General features: G+C 40.6%; 3 protein-coding genes and 1 long non-coding RNA gene across 8 annotated transcripts in view; 3 read left to right on the top strand and 1 right to left on the bottom strand.

Annotated features, from left to right (window-relative positions):
• LOC108875192 (uncharacterized) overlaps positions 1–4,482 on the top strand; it is a 30,798-nt gene extending 26,316 nt beyond the window's left edge. The window contains exons 5-6 of one of the 3 annotated variants that reach the window (XR_007813977.1): positions 71–171; positions 1,782–4,482. This is a non-coding gene — a long non-coding RNA (uncharacterized LOC108875192). Of the gene's footprint in view, positions 1–70; positions 1,012–1,781 lie in introns of those variants that run through there. The other 2 variants (XR_007813978.1, XR_001959827.2) reach the window with 2 other exon arrangements.
• Positions 4,483–6,435: 1,953 nt separating this feature from the next.
• gtf3c6 (general transcription factor IIIC, polypeptide 6, alpha) lies at positions 6,436–9,012 on the top strand. 2 transcript variants are annotated; one of them, XM_018663940.2, is made up of 5 exons: positions 6,436–6,610; positions 6,980–7,060; positions 7,147–7,210; positions 7,604–7,648; positions 7,754–9,012. In XM_018663940.2, exons 1-5 carry the CDS (start codon positions 6,587–6,589, stop codon positions 8,008–8,010), a joined length of 471 nt encoding a protein of 156 aa, XP_018519456.1. In that variant the 5' UTR covers positions 6,436–6,586; the 3' UTR covers positions 8,011–9,012. The 2 variants fall into 2 exon arrangements, with proteins under 2 accessions (XP_018519456.1, XP_018519459.1); XM_018663943.2 differs by having other exon boundaries at positions 6,441–6,610; positions 7,757–9,012.
• A 193-nt stretch (positions 9,013–9,205) lies between these two features.
• Positions 9,206–14,154, top strand: calub (calumenin b). 2 transcript variants are annotated; one of them, XM_018663914.2, is made up of 7 exons: positions 9,206–9,324; positions 10,613–10,851; positions 11,024–11,217; positions 11,355–11,521; positions 11,626–11,686; positions 11,955–12,154; positions 12,710–14,154. In XM_018663914.2, the coding sequence occupies exons 2-7, from the start codon at positions 10,631–10,633 to the stop codon at positions 12,812–12,814; spliced, it is 948 nt and encodes a 315-aa protein (XP_018519430.1). In that variant the 5' UTR covers positions 9,206–9,324; positions 10,613–10,630; the 3' UTR covers positions 12,815–14,154. The 2 variants fall into 2 exon arrangements, with proteins under 2 accessions (XP_018519430.1, XP_018519431.1); XM_018663915.2 differs by having other exon boundaries at positions 9,210–9,324; positions 10,609–10,851.
• Positions 13,658–22,048, bottom strand: LOC108875146 (cadherin-related family member 5). The gene is given in 17 exon segments (XM_051073418.1): positions 13,658–16,122; positions 16,124–16,510; positions 16,512–16,967; positions 17,559–17,579; positions 17,675–17,865; positions 17,969–18,047; positions 18,680–18,811; positions 18,930–19,130; positions 19,224–19,330; positions 19,417–19,507; positions 19,593–19,763; positions 19,926–20,036; positions 20,126–20,212; positions 20,319–20,411; positions 20,502–20,558; positions 21,599–21,813; positions 21,915–22,048. Coding segments are annotated over 17 exon segments (2,676 nt in total). The 5' UTR covers positions 22,006–22,048; the 3' UTR covers positions 13,658–15,936.
• Between the last annotated feature and the right edge of the window lie 2,183 nt (positions 22,049–24,231).

The raw sequence follows: 24,231 nt of genomic DNA, 5'->3' as shown, positions 1-24,231 counted from the left end.
GAGAGAAAGAGGCAGAGAGAAGAGTTGTGTGGTCATACTTTAGGAAAATGCATTTTGTTTGTCATTGTAGGACTTGGACAAATACAGCTGGACATGGACAAATACTGTTTTTAACGCAACTGCTTTGAATGAGGACCCAGTGGACCGCATACAGCCTACTCCAGTATCAAGGTAATAGCACTAAGCTGTTTTTTTCCCCACTATTCCGGGACCCACAGTGCAGCGGGGCTGTTTCAGAATACAGCGACTCGAACAGTTCACTCCCCGTCTCTTGTCTGTGTTGTCAAGCCACTGACCAACATTCAGCCTCTCCAGACTACTTCGGCCTTTGTTTACAGTGGACCGCACCGTACCACACGCCCCGATTCAGCGAAACCAAAAGTGATCGCGTTCAGTATCCAGTAACAGGTGACTCGAATGCACTAAACAGATCAACAAAAAGCGAGATTTGCACGAATTCACGGGCTGCACTGACCAAACATCCCCTCCTCCCCACCGCCGGCTTGCTTCCTCCCCAGCTCCCTTTAATATCGTAAACAAACGGCACACTTACATTTCTGCAGCGGCTCTGGTACAAAGCTCCGTGCGCTGAATGTGTAGTAGTCCAGAAAACAATCGTATAGAGAGCCCACTCATTCCTTATGAATGATCCTCTGCGTTTTTACGGAGCCAGGAGGAAAGGGGGAAAAAACGGGGAGAGGGAGAGAGAGCAGCGGGGTCCAAGTTGTTACCAAACAACAGTGTAATTAAAGCTACATATAGGCTGTAGTAAACAGAAGATGGGGGACGGAGGGGTTTGTGCGAGCTCCAGAGGTAGAATGAGTTCTGATCACTGTGGGGGGAAAAACACTTGGCTCTTTATTCCTGCTAATTAGTTTCCTTCAAAAAATGGCTGAGATTACGCCCAGTGCGCATGTGCGTAATTGCGCAGACACCGCTAATTAGCCCGTTTGGATCAATAGGATTCCGCGAGAGAGAGAGAGAGAGAGAGAGAGAGAGAGAGAGGGAGGGAGGGAGGGAGAGAGAGAGAGGGAGGGGGGAGAGCCTACCGGGGACGCATAGAAAAGACAAGGAGAGGAGGAAAATATTTATCAGAAAGTAGGAGAAATTACATCTGAAACGTTGAATTCGATTTACAAATATAGATGGAGATGGAGGATTCCAGTTATACATTTTGTGTGATGTTGAGCCAAATCCCCGCTTGTCTAAAAAAAAATAAAAAAAATACAGAGAGGAAACAATATCGTAGAAAAAAATGTGTAGTTACACAAAAAGACACAATAGAATACCACGAAGTACCGTAACGTCACAATAAAGATATTATAGATTTTTTTCAAAGAATCATTTAAGCCCAATGGGCTTTATGGAGGAATATTGTAGACTAATGACAAGAGAATCTGCCACGAAATGCGACACTCTCACAGTGATTCACTATGGAGGACTACAAACACATTGCAAGGCCCTGAAGGATTGTTTTAGAAATATCATACTGATATTTGGTTTTAAATAAAGCCCAGGTTAGATGCTCAAATCTAAGGTTAGGCATCATGTCCTCGACTTAAATCACACAATGTTTCGTGAAATACTGAAATTTCTGTGTTTGCTTTAGAAAAGTTGTAGCCTGTAATTGCCATTGTTTGTACAGACAATAATTCACGTCTGACAAAGAGATCTTTTAAAAAAAATGGATAACGGATTAAATCAGAAAGAAAAAAGTCTTGTCTAAATAGACTATGTATATGAAATGAGACATTTCCACCTTTGTTTTTTGAACTGTCCAGGTTAAGGCTGCAGGTCTGACTGGCGGATGTTGGTTTGGCGTTTCATTTTCTCAGACTGGAAAACAAACCCAAAAAATTTAAGCCTCAATTCACGTGTCCATTCCTGTGTTTGTCATAGCAGAGGACCTTTAGGGTTTTTTTCCGCTGCTCCGGCCGTCCTATCCTCGCCACTCGGCTCTATTGTTATGATAATACGATTGTGAATTTCACGCTGGATGTGCAATCTGTCGATCGTCCATATTTTAGAAGGTGAAACTGCTTTTATTTGTAGGATCAAATACCATTTTTATCTGTCTTTGATGTCAAAGCTGACCTGCTCCTCATTTAAGAAATGTATAAATACAATTTTAGACAGGTATTAAAGGCTACAGGGTTGCAGCAAAAGCTCCCTCTGGAAACAATTATAGAAATGTTATAGTAGTTAACACAGGAGGTAAAAAAAGAAAAAAGGCAAAGCAATAACTGCAATAAGGTTACTATCAGCTCACTGTTGCGTGAAACAACAGCACTACAAGGCCACATCGGAATAGCAGGCTACATGAATATTAATGATATTTCGTTATGTGGGTTTTGGGTGCACTGACGTTTTGATTTTTGGTTTGTCTTGGTTTGGTTTTGACTGTTCTCCTGCATTTGTGTATCTATAAATATGTAAAGAATTTTGCTTTGGCCAATTAATTAAGTGCCAAATGACTTGGCTTGACCTATACGTTTGAAGTACATCTAATAATTATTTTACGATTTGAAAACGTTTAAAGTGATTGTCTGCCTAGCACATGCCACCAATGCAAAGACTGCAGGTTATCACAAACATAAATCAGAGACTGTTCAGTTAAGTCTTTATGTCCAGACATGGATATTTTCTGCTGTTGTTATGGCTGTAGTTAAGAGCGGTGACTGTTTTATGTCATTTTATGAGCAAAAGACAATGACAGTGAAGGGTGATATAATTTCAACATCAGTCCATATCGCATTGTATTTGTGTCTGTGTCTGTGTGTGTGTGTGTGTGTGTGTTCATGTATGCCTGCGCGTGCGTTCGTGCTTTTATATGATTAAATAAAATGAAAAATGTAAATGTTAAATGTTAATTGAAGCTAAAGCAAATTGGGATCTGGTGTTTATCTGTTTATCCTAACATGCACATAGGTTGTGAACCTCTAATTTTATATTTATAGCATATCACATTTTTGCATCTTTTGTGCGTGTAAAAAGATTCACCTGTAAACAGATGTGATGTTAGAGAAATAACATTTTAAAAAAAAAGAAAAAGATTTGGCTCTGATAATTTTGCTTTGATTTTTTTTTTGATAAATGTATGCAGCCTATTTGAATTTCATCATGAACATATTATCCTAAAGTTTACACTACAGTGCCACAACACATTAATAAAATGTCTTCAAATGATCTTTTATGTTATTTGCATCACTGGTTATTGGTGTAAATTTATTTATTAATTTATTTATTCATTTACATTAGGAATATCAACTGCATTTTATTGGCCCTATTTAAAACAATAAAAAGGCAGATGAATACACACACATTTGATGTTTACGTTTGTGTGCGTGCAGTATTTCATATACAGTGTGCTTTTGGCTCACTAGTTAATATACACAAATGCACAGTCTTCTGAAATACAATCTGCACATAAGCCACATTTTTTTCCAGAATAAAACAGAATAATTTTCCTGATTGGTGTAAATGTACGCCTTGAGAAAGTTCAGCACAGACATGAGAGGAGACACCCTCGCAGACTGGCACTATGAGTTCATTTCCGTGGAGATAAATATAGAATTGTAATATTTTACCAATATTAAAGCTCTCATGTGAATGCACATTTACATTTACAATTTACACACATGCACACTGTCTCTCGCACACACACTTAAACATGCACAGGCCACACTGTAAAAAGCACCATCCTTTCCGTGCCCTCAGGTGTATGCCAGGGGTTGTTGTTTTCGCTGTAATATATAGTTAGCCCTTCCACCAATTTACCCTGTCAGTGCTAATGGGGCAATTAACCACTGTAATACCCCCCAGGCAGAGAAAGAGCCAAAAGCTCCCCAACTCCAAACTTGTCTTTATGACATTTATATGACAAAATGTGGGGGAAGCTGGGGACCCATCTGACACCTTGGAGGGTCCTTAATGTCACTCCCTCCCTTGCCCCCGCCCCTTTCTGCCCCAGGGTATGGCACTGAGGAGGAAGTGTAATACATCATGAACTGGAGAGGCTCGGGGTCTCGTCCAGGAGGGAGGAAAAAAAACTTTGTAGTGCATCCAAAGATTCAAATGGGGCAACTCTGACTTATACACCGTGTGTCCAGTTCTTGGTGATTATAAATGTGAACTGGCCTAACGTACACACACACACAAACACACTTTAAGCCAACACACTCCAACTTGACCTCTCCCTTCATTTAAGCCTTTTTGGTGTCTATAAGTCCCTCCATCTTTGTCTGCGCTCACATTCCCCCCGTCCTTCTTACATCCCCAAGGAGGCAATAACCTCCCTGGCAAGTGCTTCCCCTTGAGCCGTTGTCATAGTAACTTGTGGGCTGGTCGACATGACAACCCCACCATGGTCCAGAGATAGATGATAGGCCAGAAATGGGGAGGGTGAAGGCACATGGGGGATTTGCACCCCCTTTAATTTGGTTTGCCTGATTCTGATTCACAATGTTATTTTTTTTTCTCCCCCTCTCTCTAAGGGTGAGGTGCAGTCAGCGTCGACCTGCTTTACATTTACACAGGTATTTACAGCCTACGATCACTGTCGGCCTCTGCGCAACCCCACTGAACAGCTACCTGCCTTGCTCTACGGCACCTGGACGGACATCTCAGTATTTGCAACCTTGTTCCATAATCCAATCAATAAAAATAATTTTTGTAATAATGGAAGTACAGTTTAATTAAATATGGTGCTATTTTCATTTCCCATATTTCTACAGACCATAAAAAACAGCGGTTATTCTCTTCTAATGCAAATGTAAGTGTTGTTACACGTTTCCTTTTTGGGGACTAAATCCTGATTCTGCTATTTACTATCACCAAATCCATTAGGAGGAAAGGCCAGGAGTGAAAAGATATTTACGTATCAAACCCCTGCCCTTCCCAAGACTCCGTTCCCTAAACCTGACGACAACACTGTAACTGACCCAGCACCAATTTATTGACTTCATCACACCACGAGTTAAACTGCATTTCACTCCATCAGCATATTAAACATGTTTTCTAGTGGAAGAGGATTCATGGCTACTCCTCAAATAAATTATATAATAAAATGTCAGTGTACTGAATAATGTACATGTGTAAAAGGCATTAGCAGTAGTTGTTAGTAGATAATGGTTTTTTACTTATTCATTACATTGTCTTTTTATGAAAACTGTCCTGTTTTTCAAAATGGTCCAGTAGGAGATGGTCCTTCAAGTGGAGGGCTCGGTGAAAGGAACTGTCCTCCCTACAGACGTTGTGAGCAGGATGATGAATCCCAGCCAGCTCCAGGGGTGCTGCCCCCCGGCTGACCCTGATCTCTGACCCTCATGTAGAGCGCAGCAAGCAAAAAGAGATATTTCCTGTAAGGATCAATAAGCGTGATTTTTCATCAGGACAATTAAATACATATCATGTTTCAGATTTAGCAAAATATATATTAGATATATATAAAACACACACATGTGTACATTAACTTCAGTCGAGCATTTTAATGGCAAAAATATAAAAACAAAAAAACAACACTGGATGATAAATGAGTTAAAAACGTTCCAACACTCATCCCACAGGCTTGATGATTGTTTTAGTGGAGAATTCCCTAGCTTTAAGCTTCGCTCACCAGAGACTGTGAGAGAGCATTTGTTTGATTTAAAATAAAGGTATTTTGTTTGCCAAAATTCAATGGCGTAAACAAATTAAATACTGGATAATTCCCCAGCCTGTAATGGAACTGGTAAAACCTCATAGCGCATGAATTATGCCCATTAGATTCTGTTTTTAATGAATTTACATTTACTAAATGATGGAAATAATTTTGTGATGACAGACTTTGTTACAGATCAAGTAAGGAAGGCCCCCAAAGTCACTTCTGCACAATAACTGCAGTCCAAACAAAGCAAAACTGAAAAAGTCTGAGCTACATGTTTTGGATTTGTTCCAATTTTTTTTCTTATTGTGCACTTTGATTGCAATTTAGTAGCATTTCCTATCTGGCCCCCTGTTTGGCTGTTTCTTTTTTTGTTGTTATTGTTTGGGATATGGTTGATGCGTGTGCCTTTGCCTCTGACGGATGAATTTCCCCTTGGGGATCAATAAAGTGTATCGTCTCATTTCATCTCATCTCGTCTCATCACTCCTGCTATGGCCTCCTGCAGGAGAACATTAATAACATTAATGTTAGATGTAGATCGTGCCTACAGGTAGCCAATATTTAGATCCAATCATATTCAAGCATGAGTATAATGAAGAGATAGATAGATAGATAGATAGATAGATAGATAGATAGATAGATAGATAGGAAGGAGGGTGGGAAATTTAATTGTTACTACTTCTCTTTCCAGTTCACATTAAATGACACAGCTACTAAACGTGCCTTTAAAACTGAACAACAGCGCCCCTCAATGGTCAGGACATGTTACTGAAAGCAGCCGAGTAACAAACACTAAGTGCCTCCTCTCGGGCACCGTACATTCGCGGAAGTTCTCCCAAATATTAACTCAGGAGATTGTTGTGGCGGGTTTCTCTCATTAATCGCTACAGAAGTTGACTTTTTGAATGATCATTATTCCCTTTTAATTCCAGAACTTTGAAGATGGAGGACGAATGGGAAGAGGAGGTATGAAATGAAAAAACTACTGGATAACGGCATCAGCATTAGTTTCATGTAGCTAACACCATGGCTAACACGTTAGCGAACTAACTGACAACAATTCTGCATTTGTTGTTGTACCAACGTTAACACGTAAAATGAGCGTTGCTGAAAAACGTTCCTCCAAATATTGTTTTAGGGTTTCAGCGAGTAACGTTTGAGTTGTGAATTCATTCACTTTGGTGACAGATTACTGGAGAGGTAACGTCTTTTGTTTCTCTTTCATGCTCTTTTGTCAGGTGAAAAATCAAATGAATCGTTTGTAGAGAGAGGAATCGATGTGTGCATTTCTGTAATTTAAAACAAATCTAAAATTGTGTCCTTTTGTGTGTTTAGGAGCAGCTTGTAGTGGTGGAGCTCTCTGGTATAATCAACAATGACTTTCTCTCCAAGTGCCGGGGCACATGCAAGATACTGGTGAGTTGCATGTATTGCCGTGTTTTGGGGAAGAGACGAAGCCAGACTGTGTACAGGTTTAATTTTTTTTTCCATTTGTGTTTAAGGATATTGACAGTGAGAAGCCCATGATGCAGGTTGGACAGTATGTGTTTGCAGGTGAATATGAAGGTAAGAATGAACCTCACACAGTCTGTGCTTTTTCTCCTCTTTCCCCTCTTTTCTGTGTTTCTCTCTTCTGGAAACACATGACTTTACACCATCTCATCAAGAGTCCTGTTCTAATCTGAAATGCTGTCACTGCTTCCAGTGATCAACTATTGTGGTTTCATTTATGAAGAATATGTACAAACTGACAGCATTACTAATATCTTGTTTTACAGTTGAAGATACAGAAATAGAAGCCTATTTCATAGAGCCATAAAGTCCAAGTAAAAAAAAAAATTAAAAAAAATTTAAAGCATAAAAACAATCAGGGTGTGCTGACTGATTTTTACCAGCACTCAGGGAGCCTCCATGAACTCCTTAACAAAGTTTTTACTGTCTGTCCTTCCCTCTTGAAAGACGCTTTGGGAACTTGTGTGCTGTTCGAGGAGGGACCACAGACAGGTAAGGCTCTGCTCCATACAGTTTATTGTGTTCCAGATATTCATTTATTTATTTATGTAATCTTTTTTCCTTATCCTTCCTTTTGGCATATGTGTGCTGGAAAAGCAGACAGTGGTCCAGAGCTCAAGTACATGTGCCACACTGTGAAGAAGCTAATGATGCAACGAATCTTTCTCACTGAGAAAAAAGAGGGTGAAACCAGCACAGGTCAGCCAGCTTTTTGTGTAATCCCAACAGGAGGCAGTGACGCTGATGAGCATGACACAACTTGTCAGTCTACTCAAGAAGAAAATGAAAACCAACAGGGGGAAACAGAGGAAGAGATGCACAACACAGATATAGGAGGCTCAGCAGTGGGTTGAGAGGTGGAGACTTTGCTACATTATGAGCTTGTTGTGCACATGTAGAGGCACTAGCATTTGTGAGGTTATGTGGGACTCGAACTGTTCAAAGACAGTTGGATTTACAGACAGTTACCAGGTGTGCAAATTTATCCATCAGTCTTGTACAACGTGTCACATTGCTTTTCCAGAAACAAACAATTGTGCGTCCTCACTGAGCCTCGGAATCAGGATGATTTGATGTTTAACACACAACATAAAAATGGCTAAATGACAATGAAAACCGGCTTTCACAATTCAGCAATTCCTTTCAGATCCACATAATAGGGGTCTCGGGATGGGCAGTTACAGAACTGTGGTGGGAAGCTTCAGCTTAGTGAAAGGAAGTCCTGTCATTGTGTCTCTGATATTGTCAATTTAACCAGCATAGAGGGAGAGAAACAGAACTGCAACTATTCTGATAATTAAGACATTTTGCAAGCAAATGTGTCAGACATTTAGTGTTTTGAGCCTCTCAAATTTGAAAATTTTTTGTTACTTGTTTTACATCATTATCATGAACCGATAATTAAAATAATCTTTAGTTGCAGCCCTACACAGAAATCTGCATGAGCTGCAAGGTTGCTGTAGAAATGTGCTCAATGGACAATGAGCCATTTGTACTTTTAAAGAAATAAGAGGAGCACTTAACTTAAAAACACAAAGACCTTATTTTTCTGATTTGTATTAAATTGTTTTTATCACCCCTTTTATGGTTACAGATTTAGAGTGTTAATAGCAGAAGAAATAAAGGTGTTTTATTTGTTAGTTAAACCAGACTCATTGAGATCTTGCCATCTTTACTTTTTAAATGAGTTTTATTGTTCTTTTGCTGTTGTTTTGTTTTTTGAGGATTTGTTTTTTCTCCATATTGTTGCAGATTGAACTTTTGTATACAAGGCACACATTTGACTCTCAGGCACCAGCCCTTTTACTTTTTAAGAACTTGATTAAATTAATTAAATAAATAACGTGGCTCCTGAAGTTCATGGCTTTGCCCCTCACTTTAATAATTATCGGAGAAAAGTACTGGTTCGCAGCTGTTACTGTGCAGCTTACTTGTCACTATAGTGTCAGTTTTATGAATGAACGGGAATTTGTTGACTTTGAGGACGTGGCGGTTCTCGGCCAATCCAATCACCGATGTTCTCTTGAAGTGGACCAATCAACGAGCGACATCGCACTCGCCTTCTCAGAGGTCGATTGGTCGGTTGGCGTTTTAGCACAGGAAGTGCATGGGTGTGTTTCCGAGGGGAGGGTCTAAAACTGCAACGACGAACTTCCCTGAAGACACCGGTGAGTTATCGTCTCAAATTTAGTCTTAAAATAGAAAAAGTAACTCAAATGTGTTTTACCTATAGTTCATGTTTAGAAAGACACAATATAAGTGTTTATGTATTTGCCTGTTTATCTTCACTGAACTAGTGAAACTGCGGGTAAAACTAACGGTACACTAGGTTAGCCAGTCTAATGTTAGTCTCTAACCTTGGCTTTGGATGGTAACGGTGTTAATTAGCAGTAACTTTCACAAACTGTTGCTTCTGCTTTGCAATTCAAAGACACTGGTAAGATGAACGGTGTCGAGACGTGCAAAAGTGAGAAGACAGTGTGGTGTTTCACAGTAAAGCAGACAAGATAGCGGTGGACGTGTTAAAGTGAGAGGACAGAAAAATAGTCCAGTGTAGTCTTTTCGTCTATTATTGACTGATGATGGAGTAAATGTAAATAGCGCATGTGTCATTGTTTCAGCCATGATTTGTTTGAAAGAATCAGTTGAAAAGTTGCCTTTTTTTTCATTTTACTTTTTTTTTTTTTTCATTTGCCAGTTTATTAGCTTTGGTCGTTTTGGACGCTGTAGTTTGTGGTGGTTTGAATTGTATTGTACAATACTGAGACTTTTGTCCACTTCATTTGCCCACAGACAGTAAACTAAACGTTAGACACATCTCAGTAAAATGCAAGACAATTTAACAGTACCATTCACTGAAATGACCAAAACCGTAACTCCTCTCTGAAACAGTCCATATATATGACATAACCTTAAAATTTTAACTTGTTTGAAGTCAGGATTTATTTCAGTGCTGTTGTACCATACTGCATTAGTTTTCACTAGGTGCATCTAATAAACTAACAACTACTGTAGTTTCTAATATAGTATGATAAATTCAAAGGTGTCAGTTTAAAAAAATGTATAAATTGTTGTGTTTTAATGATTATGTCAGTGTACTGAGAATGACTGAGCCGGTGGTAATACAGTCTCTGGGATGTGAACAGCTACAAAGTATCAGAAGTGAAGCAAATAAGGGATTGCGTCAGCTGGAACAGAGCAGCTTAACAATTCACCTCTCATTGCCAGAGTATTTGCTTGCACTGTGAGTCATACACTCCTAAACAGGCAGGCAGTGCAGAGCTGAGTAGCTCTGTGTCAAAAGTTATGATTAGTGCTGACACAATCTGTCTGTATGCCAGTATAAAAAAGAGCAAGGTAAACTTATGCATGCAGTATCAAATTATTCACTAGAATGCACTGTATGAGCAATAACCATGGCTTATTGGCATCTCTTCTTTTTCTTTCTACAGACAGTGTTTGCACATAGGCAGGATGGAGCTGCGGCCACTTGTTATGTGCTTTGCTCTCTGTGTGGTTTACGCCACCAGCAAACCCACAGAGAAGAAGGACCGTGTTCACCACGATGAACCCCTCAGTAATCGAGAGCATGATGATGCGGAGAACTTTGATTATGACCATGAAGCATTTCTAGGACAGGAGGAGGCCAAGACATTTGACCAGCTTACACCAGAGGAGAGCAAGGAGAGGCTTGGGTAATTACACCCGTCAGGGAGACTCTGTGAATGTGTTGAATTGAATTGGGATATATGAAGTTTGCAAATTCATTTACAACCATAGCAGAATTCATATTTTTTGTGTTACAGTGATAATAACCTAGTTTCATCCCAGGGAGCACTGAACCAGTTTTCCGTCATTTCCTTACAGCATGCTGGTCGAACGTATTGATGAGGATAAGGATGGCTATGTGACAGTTGAGGAGATGAAGAAATGGATCAAACACGCTCAGAAGAGGTGGATCTATGACGACGTGGATCGACAGTGGAAGAGTCATGACCTCAACGGGGATGAAGTGGTGTCCTGGGAGGAGTATAAGAACGCCACATACGGATACATTCTTGGTAAGGCTGCACACAGCCTACATTTTATACATTTTATTGATTTTAATGTATCCCAGTAGTATTACCTCCATAGAGCATGGACACATACACACACACACACACACACACCATAAAAAGCGGTGACCTCTGGCTTGCAGATGACCCCGACCCCGAAGATGGCTTCAGCTACAGGCAGATGATGGCTCGCGACGAGAGAAGATTCAAAATGGCCGACCAAGACAATGACATGAAAGCCAACAAGGAGGAGTTCACAGCCTTCCTACACCCTGAGGAGTATGACCACATGAAAGACATTGTAGTGCTTGTAAGTGACAAACACACTCACTCACACAGGTGTTAAATGATGCCTCTAACATTTGATCTTTTACATCCCTTCTCACTGACTCTCATTCTCTTTCTTTTCCATAGGAAACTATGGAAGACATTGACAAGAATGGAGATGGTTTAATTGATCTGGATGAGTATATAGGTGAGTCCCTATAGCCCAGTGGCTTAAGCATCATTGGTTTGTGCCACATATTTGTGGGTTATTACAGAGATCAATATAACAGAAGTTGAAAAGTACAAGAAATGAATGTTGCTAAATGCTTGAGGAACCAGTTTGAGGAACCTTTATGAAACGTGCCTGTTTTGTAACGTGGTAGGTCCATCAAACACTAAAAGTATTTTAACGAAGAACCATTGCAACATCATCAGCAGCCTCTCTTATGCAACATGCTCCCATCCTCTTCTCCTAGGTGACATGTACAACCAGGAGGGAGACGCTACAGAACCAGAGTGGGTGAAGACAGAGAGGGAGCAGTTTACCGAGTTTAGAGACAAAAACAAAGACGGGAAGATGGACAAAGAGGAGACCAGAGATTGGATCCTGCCCAATGACTATGATCATGCTGAGGCTGAGGCCAAACATTTGGTCTATGAGTCAGATGCAGACAAAGTACGTACAGTAAAAGTTTCAAGTAATTTCAAATTTCAACAGAAATGCTACGCTTCTCATAAATTTTACTTCCTGTCTCATTCACTGAGTATTTGAAGGAAGTGGAACTGCATGTCCAAAAGCACAAAGGAATTTATGAGTGTGCTTGTACTGTACACACACATGAGTCTGTTTGAATGGGTATACTGCAGCTCTACAAAATACTGAGTAAGCGATAGATTTGTTGGATACTGCAATGGCAGTTATAACACACAATGAGTTAAAGAAGCACAGAAAATTATAAGTCTAAATCTAGACAAACATTTTGCTTACATCATCTCATGCAGAATGTCTGTGTTATGTCTGAAGCAACTGCAGACATTCAAACTTAAGGTTCAAGGTTTTTTGACACTTGTGTCAGTTTTAAGATGCTGCAAATGGGGATGTGACTTATTAGAGCTCTAACAAAACATAATAACTGCAAGAACAACAAGAAGTACTTCCTTATCTTGGTAACTTTTTTTTTTTTTTTTTTTTTAAAGAAATCTGTCATATTTGTTACTCTTCATTCATCAGGATGGCCGCTTGACCAAGGCAGAAATTGTGGAGAAGTACGACCTGTTCGTGGGCAGCCAGGCCACCGACTTTGGAGAGGCCCTGACTCGACATGACGAGTTCTAACACCCACCTGCCTCCAAAGACTTTGCGTTCATCTCGTGTATACCACCTTACTCCTCTGACAGTAGATGGAGTATTTTAAACAAGATGAACTCACTTAACCCAATGCCACGGACAATAATTTATTTGATTTCTTGAATGTGTCCCGTTGTACACACACACTAACATTTTAAGTAATGTGTACATGCTTGGCCAGTGTGTCCTCATGCTCAGCTCTATGTAAGATTGGGATATATCACCAGCCTTTGCTCTGCTTCCACCCACCATCCCTGTCTTGTCCAGGTCAGGCAGAGGACAAACAGTGTTAGACGACACTTTTTTTTTTTTTGTTTGTTTGAAAGGATGTTTTTATGGAATAGTCATGCTTTGTTACAAACCCCTTGATAGAACAAGAAGTTTAGGCTTGCAGTATACAGAATAGCTCCTCGTAAGCATTTCTTTTTGCAATGCACTGGACTGTGAAGAGTAAATCTGATTTCTAGCCATTAGAATTTGTCCCACTCCAGTCTAATCAGGTTATTAGGTCCAAACTGAAAATGCTAGTTGCTGATTCACTTGAACTTTGTTTTCATGTCTCTACTCATCATTTGTTGTGTAGTATAGGTTGTTTGGAAGGAGGAGTAAACATTAAATTCCAGTGACAATGAAGAACTAGTGCAATACAGTATCATCAGTGGGACCACACTGTGTTTGCCAGGCTGGTCCCCAAAGCATCCATGTTGACACGAGCCTTCGTAAGGGCTGGTTGTGCTGTGTGTTAGTTAGTTGAAGGAATCAAGATGAATTTAGGGACTTGTGGATGCTTTGTCTTTGAAGCTGCCTCCTTTCTTCTTTCTCATCACCTCAGTTTGTGTGTGTGTGTGTGTGTGTGTGTGTGTGTGTGTGTGTGTGTGTGTGTGTGTGTGTGTGTGTCTGTGTGTGTGGCATGTGAATCTATGTGTGTACATAGTATTCCCGATGACTGGCTTTCCCCATTGTTTGAGGCTATGTTTTGTGTTTTGTTTGATTCAGCTGAACTACTAACTCATTTGTGTGCCAAGCAAAAATCTTCCTTTGTCCTTTTTTTTTGTAAGCAGTTTGGGGAAAAAACTTCTTTCTCCCTTCCTAAATATGTTTGTTATGCTTGTATTATCACTACCACCATTTATAACCACTGTTGATAATTTTTATGCTATACTTTAATGTATATGATAATGTTTTTTTACAGGCTCACTGCAGCAACAAGTCTTTCACTAGTGACTTTACTGTAAATAAGCTGTTGGTCTGCAAACCGAGCACACTAACAAACAGGTCCAGTTTTTGTGATTGGGAGCAATGTCTCAATAAAAACAAATAAAATTGGAGCGGTTAGGCTGCTGGACTCTTTTAACTTGAATAGTTAAGTAGTTGTAAGGTGTTCTTTACATGGCAGTTGCTCACAAATGATAAGATGTACATCATACTCCGTAGCTGCGTTTTTGTTAACTGGAAAAAAAAGTAACATTTCCTATAAATACAATTAAAATGATTCATCGTTTTAAGTTGAAGTCAAAATTTGTCACTGCTGCGTTAGGATCCCTTTTCCAGCTTTCTGCCTCTTCAGGAAATGTTCTGTTTCCTGGTCTCTTTTAGACTGTTGACCCACTGACCTCTGGATTGTTTCAAGCTCTTTTCCTCTCACCATTTGCTTTCAGGAGAATACTTTGTTTCCTAATATTCCAATTATAATTCAAATGTTGGCAATTTTAATCTACACTCAGAAGCTGAATACATACATAATGCTTATGGTCTATTTCTAAGGCATTAAAATGTTATTGTATTCAGTGTACCCAGTAAGACATGCAAAGGTGTTCGAAAAAGTGAGACAATCTGCAGGAGGTGAAAAGCTCAACATTGTGTTAATACATTTGGACGTCTTAGCGTGTTAACTCATTGCAACATGCACGGTAACATCTCTGATACCTGTCAACATTTGAAAAACCTGCTGTTCATCATTTTAAAATTCTTGTAAAAATGACCTTTTGGGTCTATGAAACATTGCTGTGTGTTTGAGAAACTGAAGTTTAGTCTGTGACTCAACTGTAATGCTAAAGCTAACACATGGAGGTCACAAACTACGTTGCAGCCTCAGCTGCTAGCATGCATGGTTGTAAATTCTCCTTGTTGTAGTAATCTGACTGTTCTTACTGCTCCTGCCATAGTGTTTGGGCAGAGATATGTTAACCCCAACATTCTGTTTTCATTTTATTCATATACCTGTAAAATCTCAAAGTGTAAAACTTAAATCACACCCTTTAGCAGCTCAACGGCACATTTCCACTTGAATAACTTCCCATGGCTCATTGTTTCAGTCAAACAATAACTTTACTTATGTTCAAAGAAAAAAAAACTGAGGCAGCTTGTAGAGTAGGCGTAATAAAACAATTAACGCTGCAGTGCTATGTAAAAGTTTTATTTAAAGGGTAATTCTACACGAAACCACACAGGGTGCGAAGTGTGAGGTCAAATGGTCAAGGATGTCATAGCAGATGTGTCACTATTGACAACTGAAATGTAGCAGCCTCTGTGACATCGCTGATTGAAATGTGTGGCCAGACATTCTGCCTTTATGGAAGTTTGTTTCCAGCGAGGAGCTGTTTGTCTGTGATTTCTTGTGGATTTACCCTTTAAGAGAACACAATTGCAGTATTCGTAAACAATCAAAGAGAATACATTTTGATTCATGACAAGAAGGTACAATACTTGTTCTATTGTTACAGTTGGTGAATACGTTGCGTTGTTGAAAAGCTATTGTGATTTATACATAAGAGATTTGATGATTTTTTTTACAGCATTGTGCATTATAATGTGTCAACATTAATGTGTGTGAAGTAAATGTTTACATACAGTAAGCATCTACATATGGTGAGTGAACATGCATGTCTTTGCTTATGTGGCCTTTGTGCTGTGTATCTTGTGTATGTACAGTATTCTGTCCTCTTTTGTGTTTCAGCAGTACCTACAGTACAGAAGAATCAGACTGTAGTCTTTCTCTCTTGCTCATTGACATGCCCGCTGTCCGCTGTCTGTCATCCATCTTCACCTTACCTCCTCCACGTTCTGTTGTCCGCCCCGTCACTCTCAGTGCCTGTGATATTATAGTAACATCACTTACTAAATGTAAGAAAAATGGGATTACAACGAGCAATCACTCTCAGTAGCTCTTCTTCATCTGGCTCTAACTCACCCTCACCCTCACTGTTCTTGTCTGCATCTTCATCTCCCAGAAAACCATCGTCTTCCTCATCCCCCGCCCTGCGGCCGTCCTGGCTGTTTCCTGAGTTTGCAGAAGGGCCTTCTCTCCTGAAATGGACTATCAGCATCTGCGCCTGGGTGTTCTGATTGGTCTGTATGGTCCAGTGATGTGGAGGGTTGGTCTTCTTCTGTGCTTAGAGTCTCAGTTGTTCGCGCTGGTGTCACTGGAGGTGTGTCAAGGGGTGACGTATCTATATGTACCAGCTTGGCTTTTAAAGGTGCGTGCTCTGGGGTGGATGGGGGTGTGCTCATCTGCTTGGGGAGGGCTGAGGACAATAAAGGTGAATATGGGGGTGTTTTCACACGAGATTTGCGGAAGGGTTTGTCTATTTCTGCTGAAGCAATTCGGGTGTTGCTGCAGGGAATGCTAGCCTGTGAGGAGGGGCTTGTGACGGGGTCAGCAGGGTCATCATCAGTGGTTGTTTGCGATAGTTTGTGAATTGGGACAGGTGTAAGGAGGGGTGCAAGGGGCATCAGGGGTTGCAGGGCTAGGACTGGTGTTAGGTAGTACCTCAATAGGGTCCAGGGATGTAGCAAGTGGTAAGTCAAGGTTTTCTTTGGATGGCGCAGCATCTGAAGCCATGTGTGTGGGGTTCACATCCACAGTGGCTGGGTGAAAGGTGGGTGAACTAGAGGAGCTTTTGGTTGACATAGAAACATTGTTATTGAGGATAACAGGGCTGCACACACTTTCAGTCGGGATGAAACTGGTGTCAGGTGCAGCGGTCGCTCTGGGTGGGACAGGTCCTCGGCAGGAGGGGAGGTCTTGGTGAGTGTAGATACCGGGGTTGTCAAGGAAGCTGAAGGAAGGATTACAGGTTCCATATTCTTCATTGTTAAAGGGTACTTCATCCATGTGCGGCATGGCACTGCGGTGACTCACCTGAGGAGCGACCACAGTCATTGAGTTAATATTTGGAGTGTACAGCCACCTTTTCTTTCACCAGTGGGAAGAGGGTTGTGGTTACAGCATGATGACCATCTTACTTTGCCATGTTAGCATGCTAACATTTGTTTAAGTTAATTGATGGCATCAGTTTTGAAGGCATTTTATCATAAAACAAACTACTGGACAAATTAAGAATTTGACCTGATAAAGGTTCTAGATGAAAAGTTGCAGGATCACTACAGTTAATGGCTATCTGTCTATCCATTAGTTGTAGTAGTAGACATTTCACTCAAAACTACAAATGTCAACATCATGGTGGCACTAGTGGAAAAGTCAGTGAATCCTTTGCATCATTAGGATACATTATGAATGTCCATGAAGATTTCAACAGGCTGATGCTGCCACCTCGAGTCAAACGATGACAAAATAATAAAAATGACAATTGTATCGCAGAAAGGAGACTAATGAATTACTACACTATACTGAGTAATCATACAGTAAATTGTTTATAAAGTTTGTAAAGGAATAGGACAGGAGATTAGGACAAGAGTAAAGAGGAGCTACAAGAGAAAATAAAGAACTCACCAGTTGGAACCACCGTAAGCTCTGTGGGAATATATGCAGCAAACAGTATTTCAGAATTTAGTTGCAAACAAATCCTGCTAAATATGAACTTAGATTATTGTCACAAATGATCTCACCACGTTGGGGTGTTTGCCCTGGGCCACACAACCTCTCTGCAGTGGGTCGCGCTTTCCCTTGTGTTTTTTCTTCAGCCACATCACCATAGACAAGATACATCCCAGCAGAGTCATAAATACCATGCTGAGAAACAACGCTTTGCCCACAGTACAGCCTGTCAGGCGGTCATCTCCCAGTGGACTTTGAGGGACTGCAGTGTACACAGACAGACAAATAGAGTTTCAGTCTGCAGGCTCATCAGCATTCAGTAGTGTATGTAAGCATCCACTGGGTGAGTATGTTTGTGTCCTTACTTGACTGTCCTTCAGACAACACCTCGATCACTACAGTAGTAAAGGTGGCATCACCTGACTCCAGGTCTGTAGCTGTTACCTGCAAAATATTTTGACTGTTTATCATGTTATTTATTTTATGTCTTTATTTATTCTGAGATTTTGCTGAAAGGCAAAGACATTGTGCAATACAGTGAAATAGCTTCACTGAAAGATGTAGGAGTATATAAATATTCAGTAAAACAATGTTTTAGTTGTTGCAGCAGGAAATGTTCATTGAATAACACATCATTCTTGTTTTGGTTAGAACATACTGGTTAATAAAAAAAATTAAAGAATTAACTTACATTTTTTATACTTTATACTCCAAAATAGACTGCAAGTGTTTTTTGATTTATTCACAACCTTCCGGTTCCAATTGGACACAGTTAACATTTACTGATTGGTTTTCTTATTGAGTTTGTGTAGTTATGTTGTTATCCATGTCAAAAATACTGTGTATTATTACAGACAGGATGTTCTTTTTTTTTCTTTTTTTTTTTTTTTTTGCTGGACTCTCTGTCTCAATCAGTTTTCATGCAACATAGGAAATCAATCTAAACCCTTGCCATATATAAACTAACATAATGTTAAGCATACATAACTTGTAGTGATCGGTCCAGAAACACAGAAAATTACCAATATGGCCTTTTCAATAAAATGCATTATTCTAGCACTGGGGTTGAGGCTCACCTCTAGAATGTGTTTCTGCTTCGGTTTGAGTTGATTGGTTTTGGCGATCAGAAGACCCTCCTGTGTGAGTTGGTAGATGTCTGTGTAATTGGATGTAGGACTGAAGGTGAAGTGGATCATTGGGTTGAAACTCTGTCAATTTGTGGAGAAAAGGCGGTGATGGGTTGCAGAAAACTAAATAAATACAGAAGCACATTAATAGTTTTGCACCATGATTGTACTAGTGTGCGTGAATGTAGGCAGTGCGTACATTGTTAAAGTCCTGGTCTTGTACATGTAGCATCAGTGCTTTGCTGCCATAGGTATTGACCAGAGAGGCAGGGCTCTTTCCAGCAGTTACAAAACCATGATATTCAGCCATGTCAAACTCTGGATAAAAATGGTTCACTGCCAGGACTCGGACCAAGACTGTAGCAACAGAGTACTTCCTGGGGTCATCATCCTGGTATGCCTGAGAGACACAGATAGAGCAGGGAGAATGTTATTAGGAGTAAGAAAGAGAAGTTGGCATCTTTTTAACCCTTTTATAAATACAAAGTCTTACCATGACCTGAAGATGCAGCAATGGAGTTGTGAGTCTGTCTCTCACTCCCTGAATCAGTTTCACCTCCGCTGTCTCTCTGTCCATCAGGAAATAGCCATCATCATCCCCTGGCATGAACACAAACACAGTTACAGATGTACACATGAAAGCACAACACATTTGAAATGTTAGCTTGCATCGATGTGTATGGTACCTGAGAGAATGGCATAACTGAGTGGAGAGCTGAGTCCTGTGTCTCCATCCACTGCATGAATGGGACCAGGAGAGAAGTCCAGCACAATGTCCTGCAGGGAGACACACATTTGATGATCTACTAATCAGACACGTGTAATATTTGTGGTGTGACTGAGAGAGGGCTCAGTCACTGACCTCTTCTCCCTCTGTGACATTGACCGTGTACACGGGGCTGGTGCAGATGCGACTGATCTCGTCTTGGAAGAGCAGCGTGCAGGGCAGGAACTGTGGGTACTGGTCATCCCCATCCAAAACGGTGATAGTGATGTTGGTGCTGGTGTTGAAACGCTCAGCAGTGCTCATTTCCTGAGATAATGACAAGTCAGGTTTTCTTTAAAAGATACCAGAGTGTTTGATGGAGAAATGGATGCATGAACTGATGAATGGTTCATTTTCTGTAGCTGTAATCAGAAATTGACTTGATTACAGAGATAAATATATGTCAAAAATGAAATGTGCATGGCATACCGAGGCATGGATGGTGACAGTGAGCACAGTTTTGGTCTCATAGTCTAGAGGCTTGGATAGGATCACCTCTCCACTGTTCGGGAGATCAAACCTGAAGTACTCTGCATCAGGCTGCAAAATGCACACAAAAACATAAACAGTAATTTAGTGATTGTGTGTATGTGCTCTTTCTTGTTAAGAGTGTAAAGAATAAAACTCACTGATGTCTGGTCAATAGAGTAAATGATCTTGTCGTTATCTGCATCTGTGGCCTGGACAGTAAAGACCACAGTATTCACTGGAGTAAGCTGAAAATCACACAAACAGAGAGGCAGGCAGGAAACACTTTAGTAGTAATTGTAGAAGTTTCATGTTTAGTGTATGCATGCACATATTTGTACAGAAGTGTCATACCTCACTAATAACAAGAGACTGAGCAGTGTTTTCTGAAAACATGGGTGAGTTATCATTCTCATTAAGAATCTCCACCACAATCCTGTACACACTCTGCAAAAAAAAAAAAAAAAAAAAGACATACACATTTGAATATGGAATGACACTGAGGAATTATGATTAAAAAGATGGAATGAAGTGTACCTGAAATATGTCCTCCTCATAACATGACAACTCCGCCATGAGGAGGGGACCCTGTGCCTGAGAGATGGGAAAACAGAACAGAAGAACTTCATTCAATATGATAAAAATATTTTAACACATTATGAGTGATTAAAATCTTTAAAACCAAAAAAGTAAGTGTGTGAACAAGCTAGTGCCAAGACACATTTCTAATGCTTAAAGGTGCCATATGTAAGTTTTTGCCATTGCTACATAGCCAGTGTTAGCATTAACAGCTATTTACTGACCAAGAGCTTCAGCCATCCTTGTGTTTACAAGAGTGAGAGCAGGCTGGACGCTATGTGGCTCACTGTCACAAAGTGGTATTATGAGACGAGACAGACTGGGGCTAGCAGGTAAGCATGCTGACGTCAGCAGAAGAAAAGTGATAGAAATAGAAGCAAAACAAGAGTTAACACTGGCATCACTTTCCACCACTGGAGACAACTCTCCTCAAGTAAAAGAATGAAGTTTGATGCTGAACTTGCAATGTTTCTTTTAGACTGGTATGTAAACAGCTGTTAATGCTAATGTTGACTATGTAGCAACAGCAAAAATGTAGATACAGGACCTTAAATTCCATCTTAAAAATCAAGTGCATTGGGAGGAAGGCAACATTTTTTGCAAGTAATGATTTGATGCTAAAGATGCTTGATGAGGATGTAATGTTGAAACTTTGTAGCTGTTCTGAATGTTTATGTCTACAAATATTTTTCTTTTTAAGGACAGAGTGACAGTAGTGGATGGACTAGGAGACAGAGAGAGAGACTGCTAATCTGGTTGACCCTTTAACAGCTGCCATGATGTAAGACAGCTGGCTGGGAAGAGGATGACGGTAAGAGAGATTGTGTTCTGTCCAAGGATGAGGATGTAAGGTTCAATCTCTTATAGTTTGTTCCAAACTTAGATGCAAGTTCCTCAAGCCCCACACTATTACAAGCATTCCTACCTACTCAACAAAATGGAATGGCACACATAAAATTTGTAATACTCAAGATTATATTCATGGCTTCTTCATTATAAAAAGCTCTCCAACTCTCCGATTAGAGTGTTTAGGGGGATATTTCCTGAGTCATTACCTCTCGGTCGAGGACCTTGTCAGCTGATGTGTTCAGCCGGATGTGTCTTTCATCCAAGAAGAACCAATCAGCATCCTTTCCATCCAGGCCCCAGTGTATGCCCTCAATTGTGGTGTCAGCCATAAGCTCAGCGACAACTTCTCCCGAGAGGCTGTTTTCTCTGACTGTTGCAAATACATCCTGACCGTCCAAACATCCACCCCACCCTGACATTCCTGTGTAAATGCACACACAGACACACATTCAGAGGGTTAGAAACACATTCACTCTGGCTAAGAACCAAACTCTAATAGGAACAAATGTGAACTGTCCCTACCTGTGGCTGTGTGCAGACACAGGAGGACCACCAGTGAGCAGACTAGATCCTTGGCCTGACACATAGTCCATTTCAGTTCAGTGAGGGCCATCCCAGGGCTCAGTCAGGCCTCAGGCACTAGTCTTGTCTGAGAGAAGAGAGAGAGAAAGAGCAAAGATGATTAACTAAACAGGGTTCTCCTTTCATCTACAGTGTAAATGGGTTTCAACCAGCGCTTTACTCTGTGCTTTGATGGCAGCATGTCTTCAGAATAATCATTAGGTTAAGACCCTAAGCTAACATGCAAATACACAAACACTCTACTCGGTCCTATAATTCTCTTTAATCCCCAGTAAGTGGGGTTCTGCCTTGCTTTCCTCAGTCTATGAGAGCGGAGCAGTAGAATAGTAGCCTACTGTTGTTCTTCTCTTCATGTTTCTCTGACCTGATTGCTCCTTTTACCTTTCCCTGTCAAGCTCTGCAGACAGGTGCTATCTTGACTTTAGACTCGCTTGTTAATCTGCTAATACTGATGATACTTTGTGTAGACCCTCTGACTTATACTTCTGTGGCTGTGACTTTCTAATAAAATTGTGGGGTACTCATGAATCCTTCTAGCTAGAAACTTTCTTGACCACAAAATTCAGCTTCAGATATATTTCAAGTAAATTCAGCTATGTGACTACATGTCTGTTTTGCTCTGTGAGTCTCTGGGTGCACTGGTGTGTATGTTTGTGACTACAGAGGGGGTGCTGCTAGGTAAATAATACAAGATAAATATGCTCATAAGGTTTCTGTTATACACTCAACTGAGTCAATGTTATCATCATTATGGACACAGACCATATGTACAGTTGTTCAGCCGACTGACCTGTTGTTGTCAAATCCTCCGCAGTTTGTCTGTCAGTCTCCATATTGTCCTGACTTGTGACGGAAGCAGCATCTCTGATTCTCAAACACAAACCCCCAAAAAGCCACTCAAAAAAGCCACGCTGAAGCTTTTAGGAATAAACAAAGCGACGACAACAACAACAGGTAACACCAGCCACACACACACACACACACACACACTCACTGACACGAACACTAATACACGTACTCACGCCCCTCCCCACCCGCATTAAAAAGCAGACAACAGCAAACAGTGTGTATCCAGGATAAACGTCAGCTCAGAGGCTAAAGCCCGAGGGAGGGGCTCACCTGGTCAGGGACAAAGACTGAGCCAATCAGATTAGAGATGACAAGAACCTGAAGGTGAGGTCAGAGACCGGGTCACAAGTGAATTTGAGAGATTTGTCTGGTACAAAGACACTTGACCTTCATAAACAGCTTGTCATTCAATCAAAGCTCAACAGCTCCAGAGTGTCCAGTCAGCTCTTGTTCAAGCCACACTTGATGAGCATAACCGGAAATGCCATTTTGTTTAGTAAATTAGCTCTTGGCAGCTTGTATCATACTTTAAGTGCACATGTATATTTCAGGGTGTTGTAAAGGTTAGAACTTGTTAAAAGAGTCTGAGCATGTACTTTGGCTACACAGCTTGCGGCTGCTGGATTTGTTCAATTAGCGACATGTGTCAACTAATGGAGCCTGACAAGGGATTAGCTATCAAACATCGGCTGTTCACCTTCTGAAGATTAACCCACATCCTTTTACACACTTGTCCCAGCATGAACAGGCACACATACTTAAAAGAGTGTGTCTTTACATATCTTTAGGGCTCCTGCGATGAAAGAAATCGTCTGGCTCCACGAGAAATGTTTTGGTTAGTGCAGACGTGAGTGTGAGTAGTTTCCATTGTTAGAGAAACACAGAGGGGGAGCAGAAGTGTTTAAAGACTACAGTGTGCCTCAGGGAAAAAGGTTGAACACTGTACAGTCTGTGTCCCTGAGAGAGAGTGCAGAGGACAAGCATTCTTCAGAGTATATAAAGGTTTAAAGGTGGCATTTCAAGACAATAGTGAACTGAGACTGTTCTTATGCTTGGTATGCCTGAGAGACATTTTAATTTAACAATATTAATCTCACCATCAGGCTTACAGAGTGGGGTAAACAGATCTGTAGTGTTTGCATCTATCTGCTGTGATTGGACATGACCACCGGATGTCAGCAGAGATGTGGTTAAAAAAGATGAGGTTGATAGATAACAGCTGGCTTTGACAACTACATCATCCGAACATCTGTTTTTCCAGAATGTGTGTGTGTGTGTGTGTGTGTGTGTTGTTTTCTCTTGTAATGATGTTACTTGAACTGTCAATCATTCAAAACTTAGATGAACATTTGTTTAATATCATTGAAAGGCATCTCTCCAAAGAAAGGCATGTCGCTGAAACAAATCT

The sequence above is a fragment of the Lates calcarifer genome, linkage group LG10 (genome assembly GCF_001640805.2).
Source record: "Lates calcarifer isolate ASB-BC8 linkage group LG10, TLL_Latcal_v3, whole genome shotgun sequence".
NCBI lineage: Eukaryota > Metazoa > Chordata > Actinopteri > Centropomidae > Lates > Lates calcarifer.
The sequence above is the reverse complement of the archived record's forward strand: the minus strand, read 5'-3'. Positions and strand labels throughout refer to the sequence as shown.

Excerpts from the sequence above, each read along its gene's own strand:
- gtf3c6 (XM_018663940.2), top strand. The coding sequence starts at position 6,587 with ATGGAGGACGAATGGGAAGAGGAG. Across the intron at positions 6,611-6,979 it reads AGGACGAATGGGAAGAGGAG|GAGCAGCTTGTAGTGGTGGA; the intron begins GTATGAAATGAA and ends TTGTGTGTTTAG. Across the intron at positions 7,649-7,753 it reads CGAGGAGGGACCACAGACAG|CAGACAGTGGTCCAGAGCTC; the intron begins GTAAGGCTCTGC and ends GTGCTGGAAAAG.
- calub (XM_018663914.2), top strand. The coding sequence starts at position 10,631 with ATGGAGCTGCGGCCACTTGTTATGTGCTTTGCTCTCTGTGTGGTTTAC. Across the intron at positions 11,218-11,354 it reads CACATACGGATACATTCTTG|ATGACCCCGACCCCGAAGAT; the intron begins GTAAGGCTGCAC and ends TCTGGCTTGCAG. Across the intron at positions 12,155-12,709 it reads ATGAGTCAGATGCAGACAAA|GATGGCCGCTTGACCAAGGC; the intron begins GTACGTACAGTA and ends TTCATTCATCAG.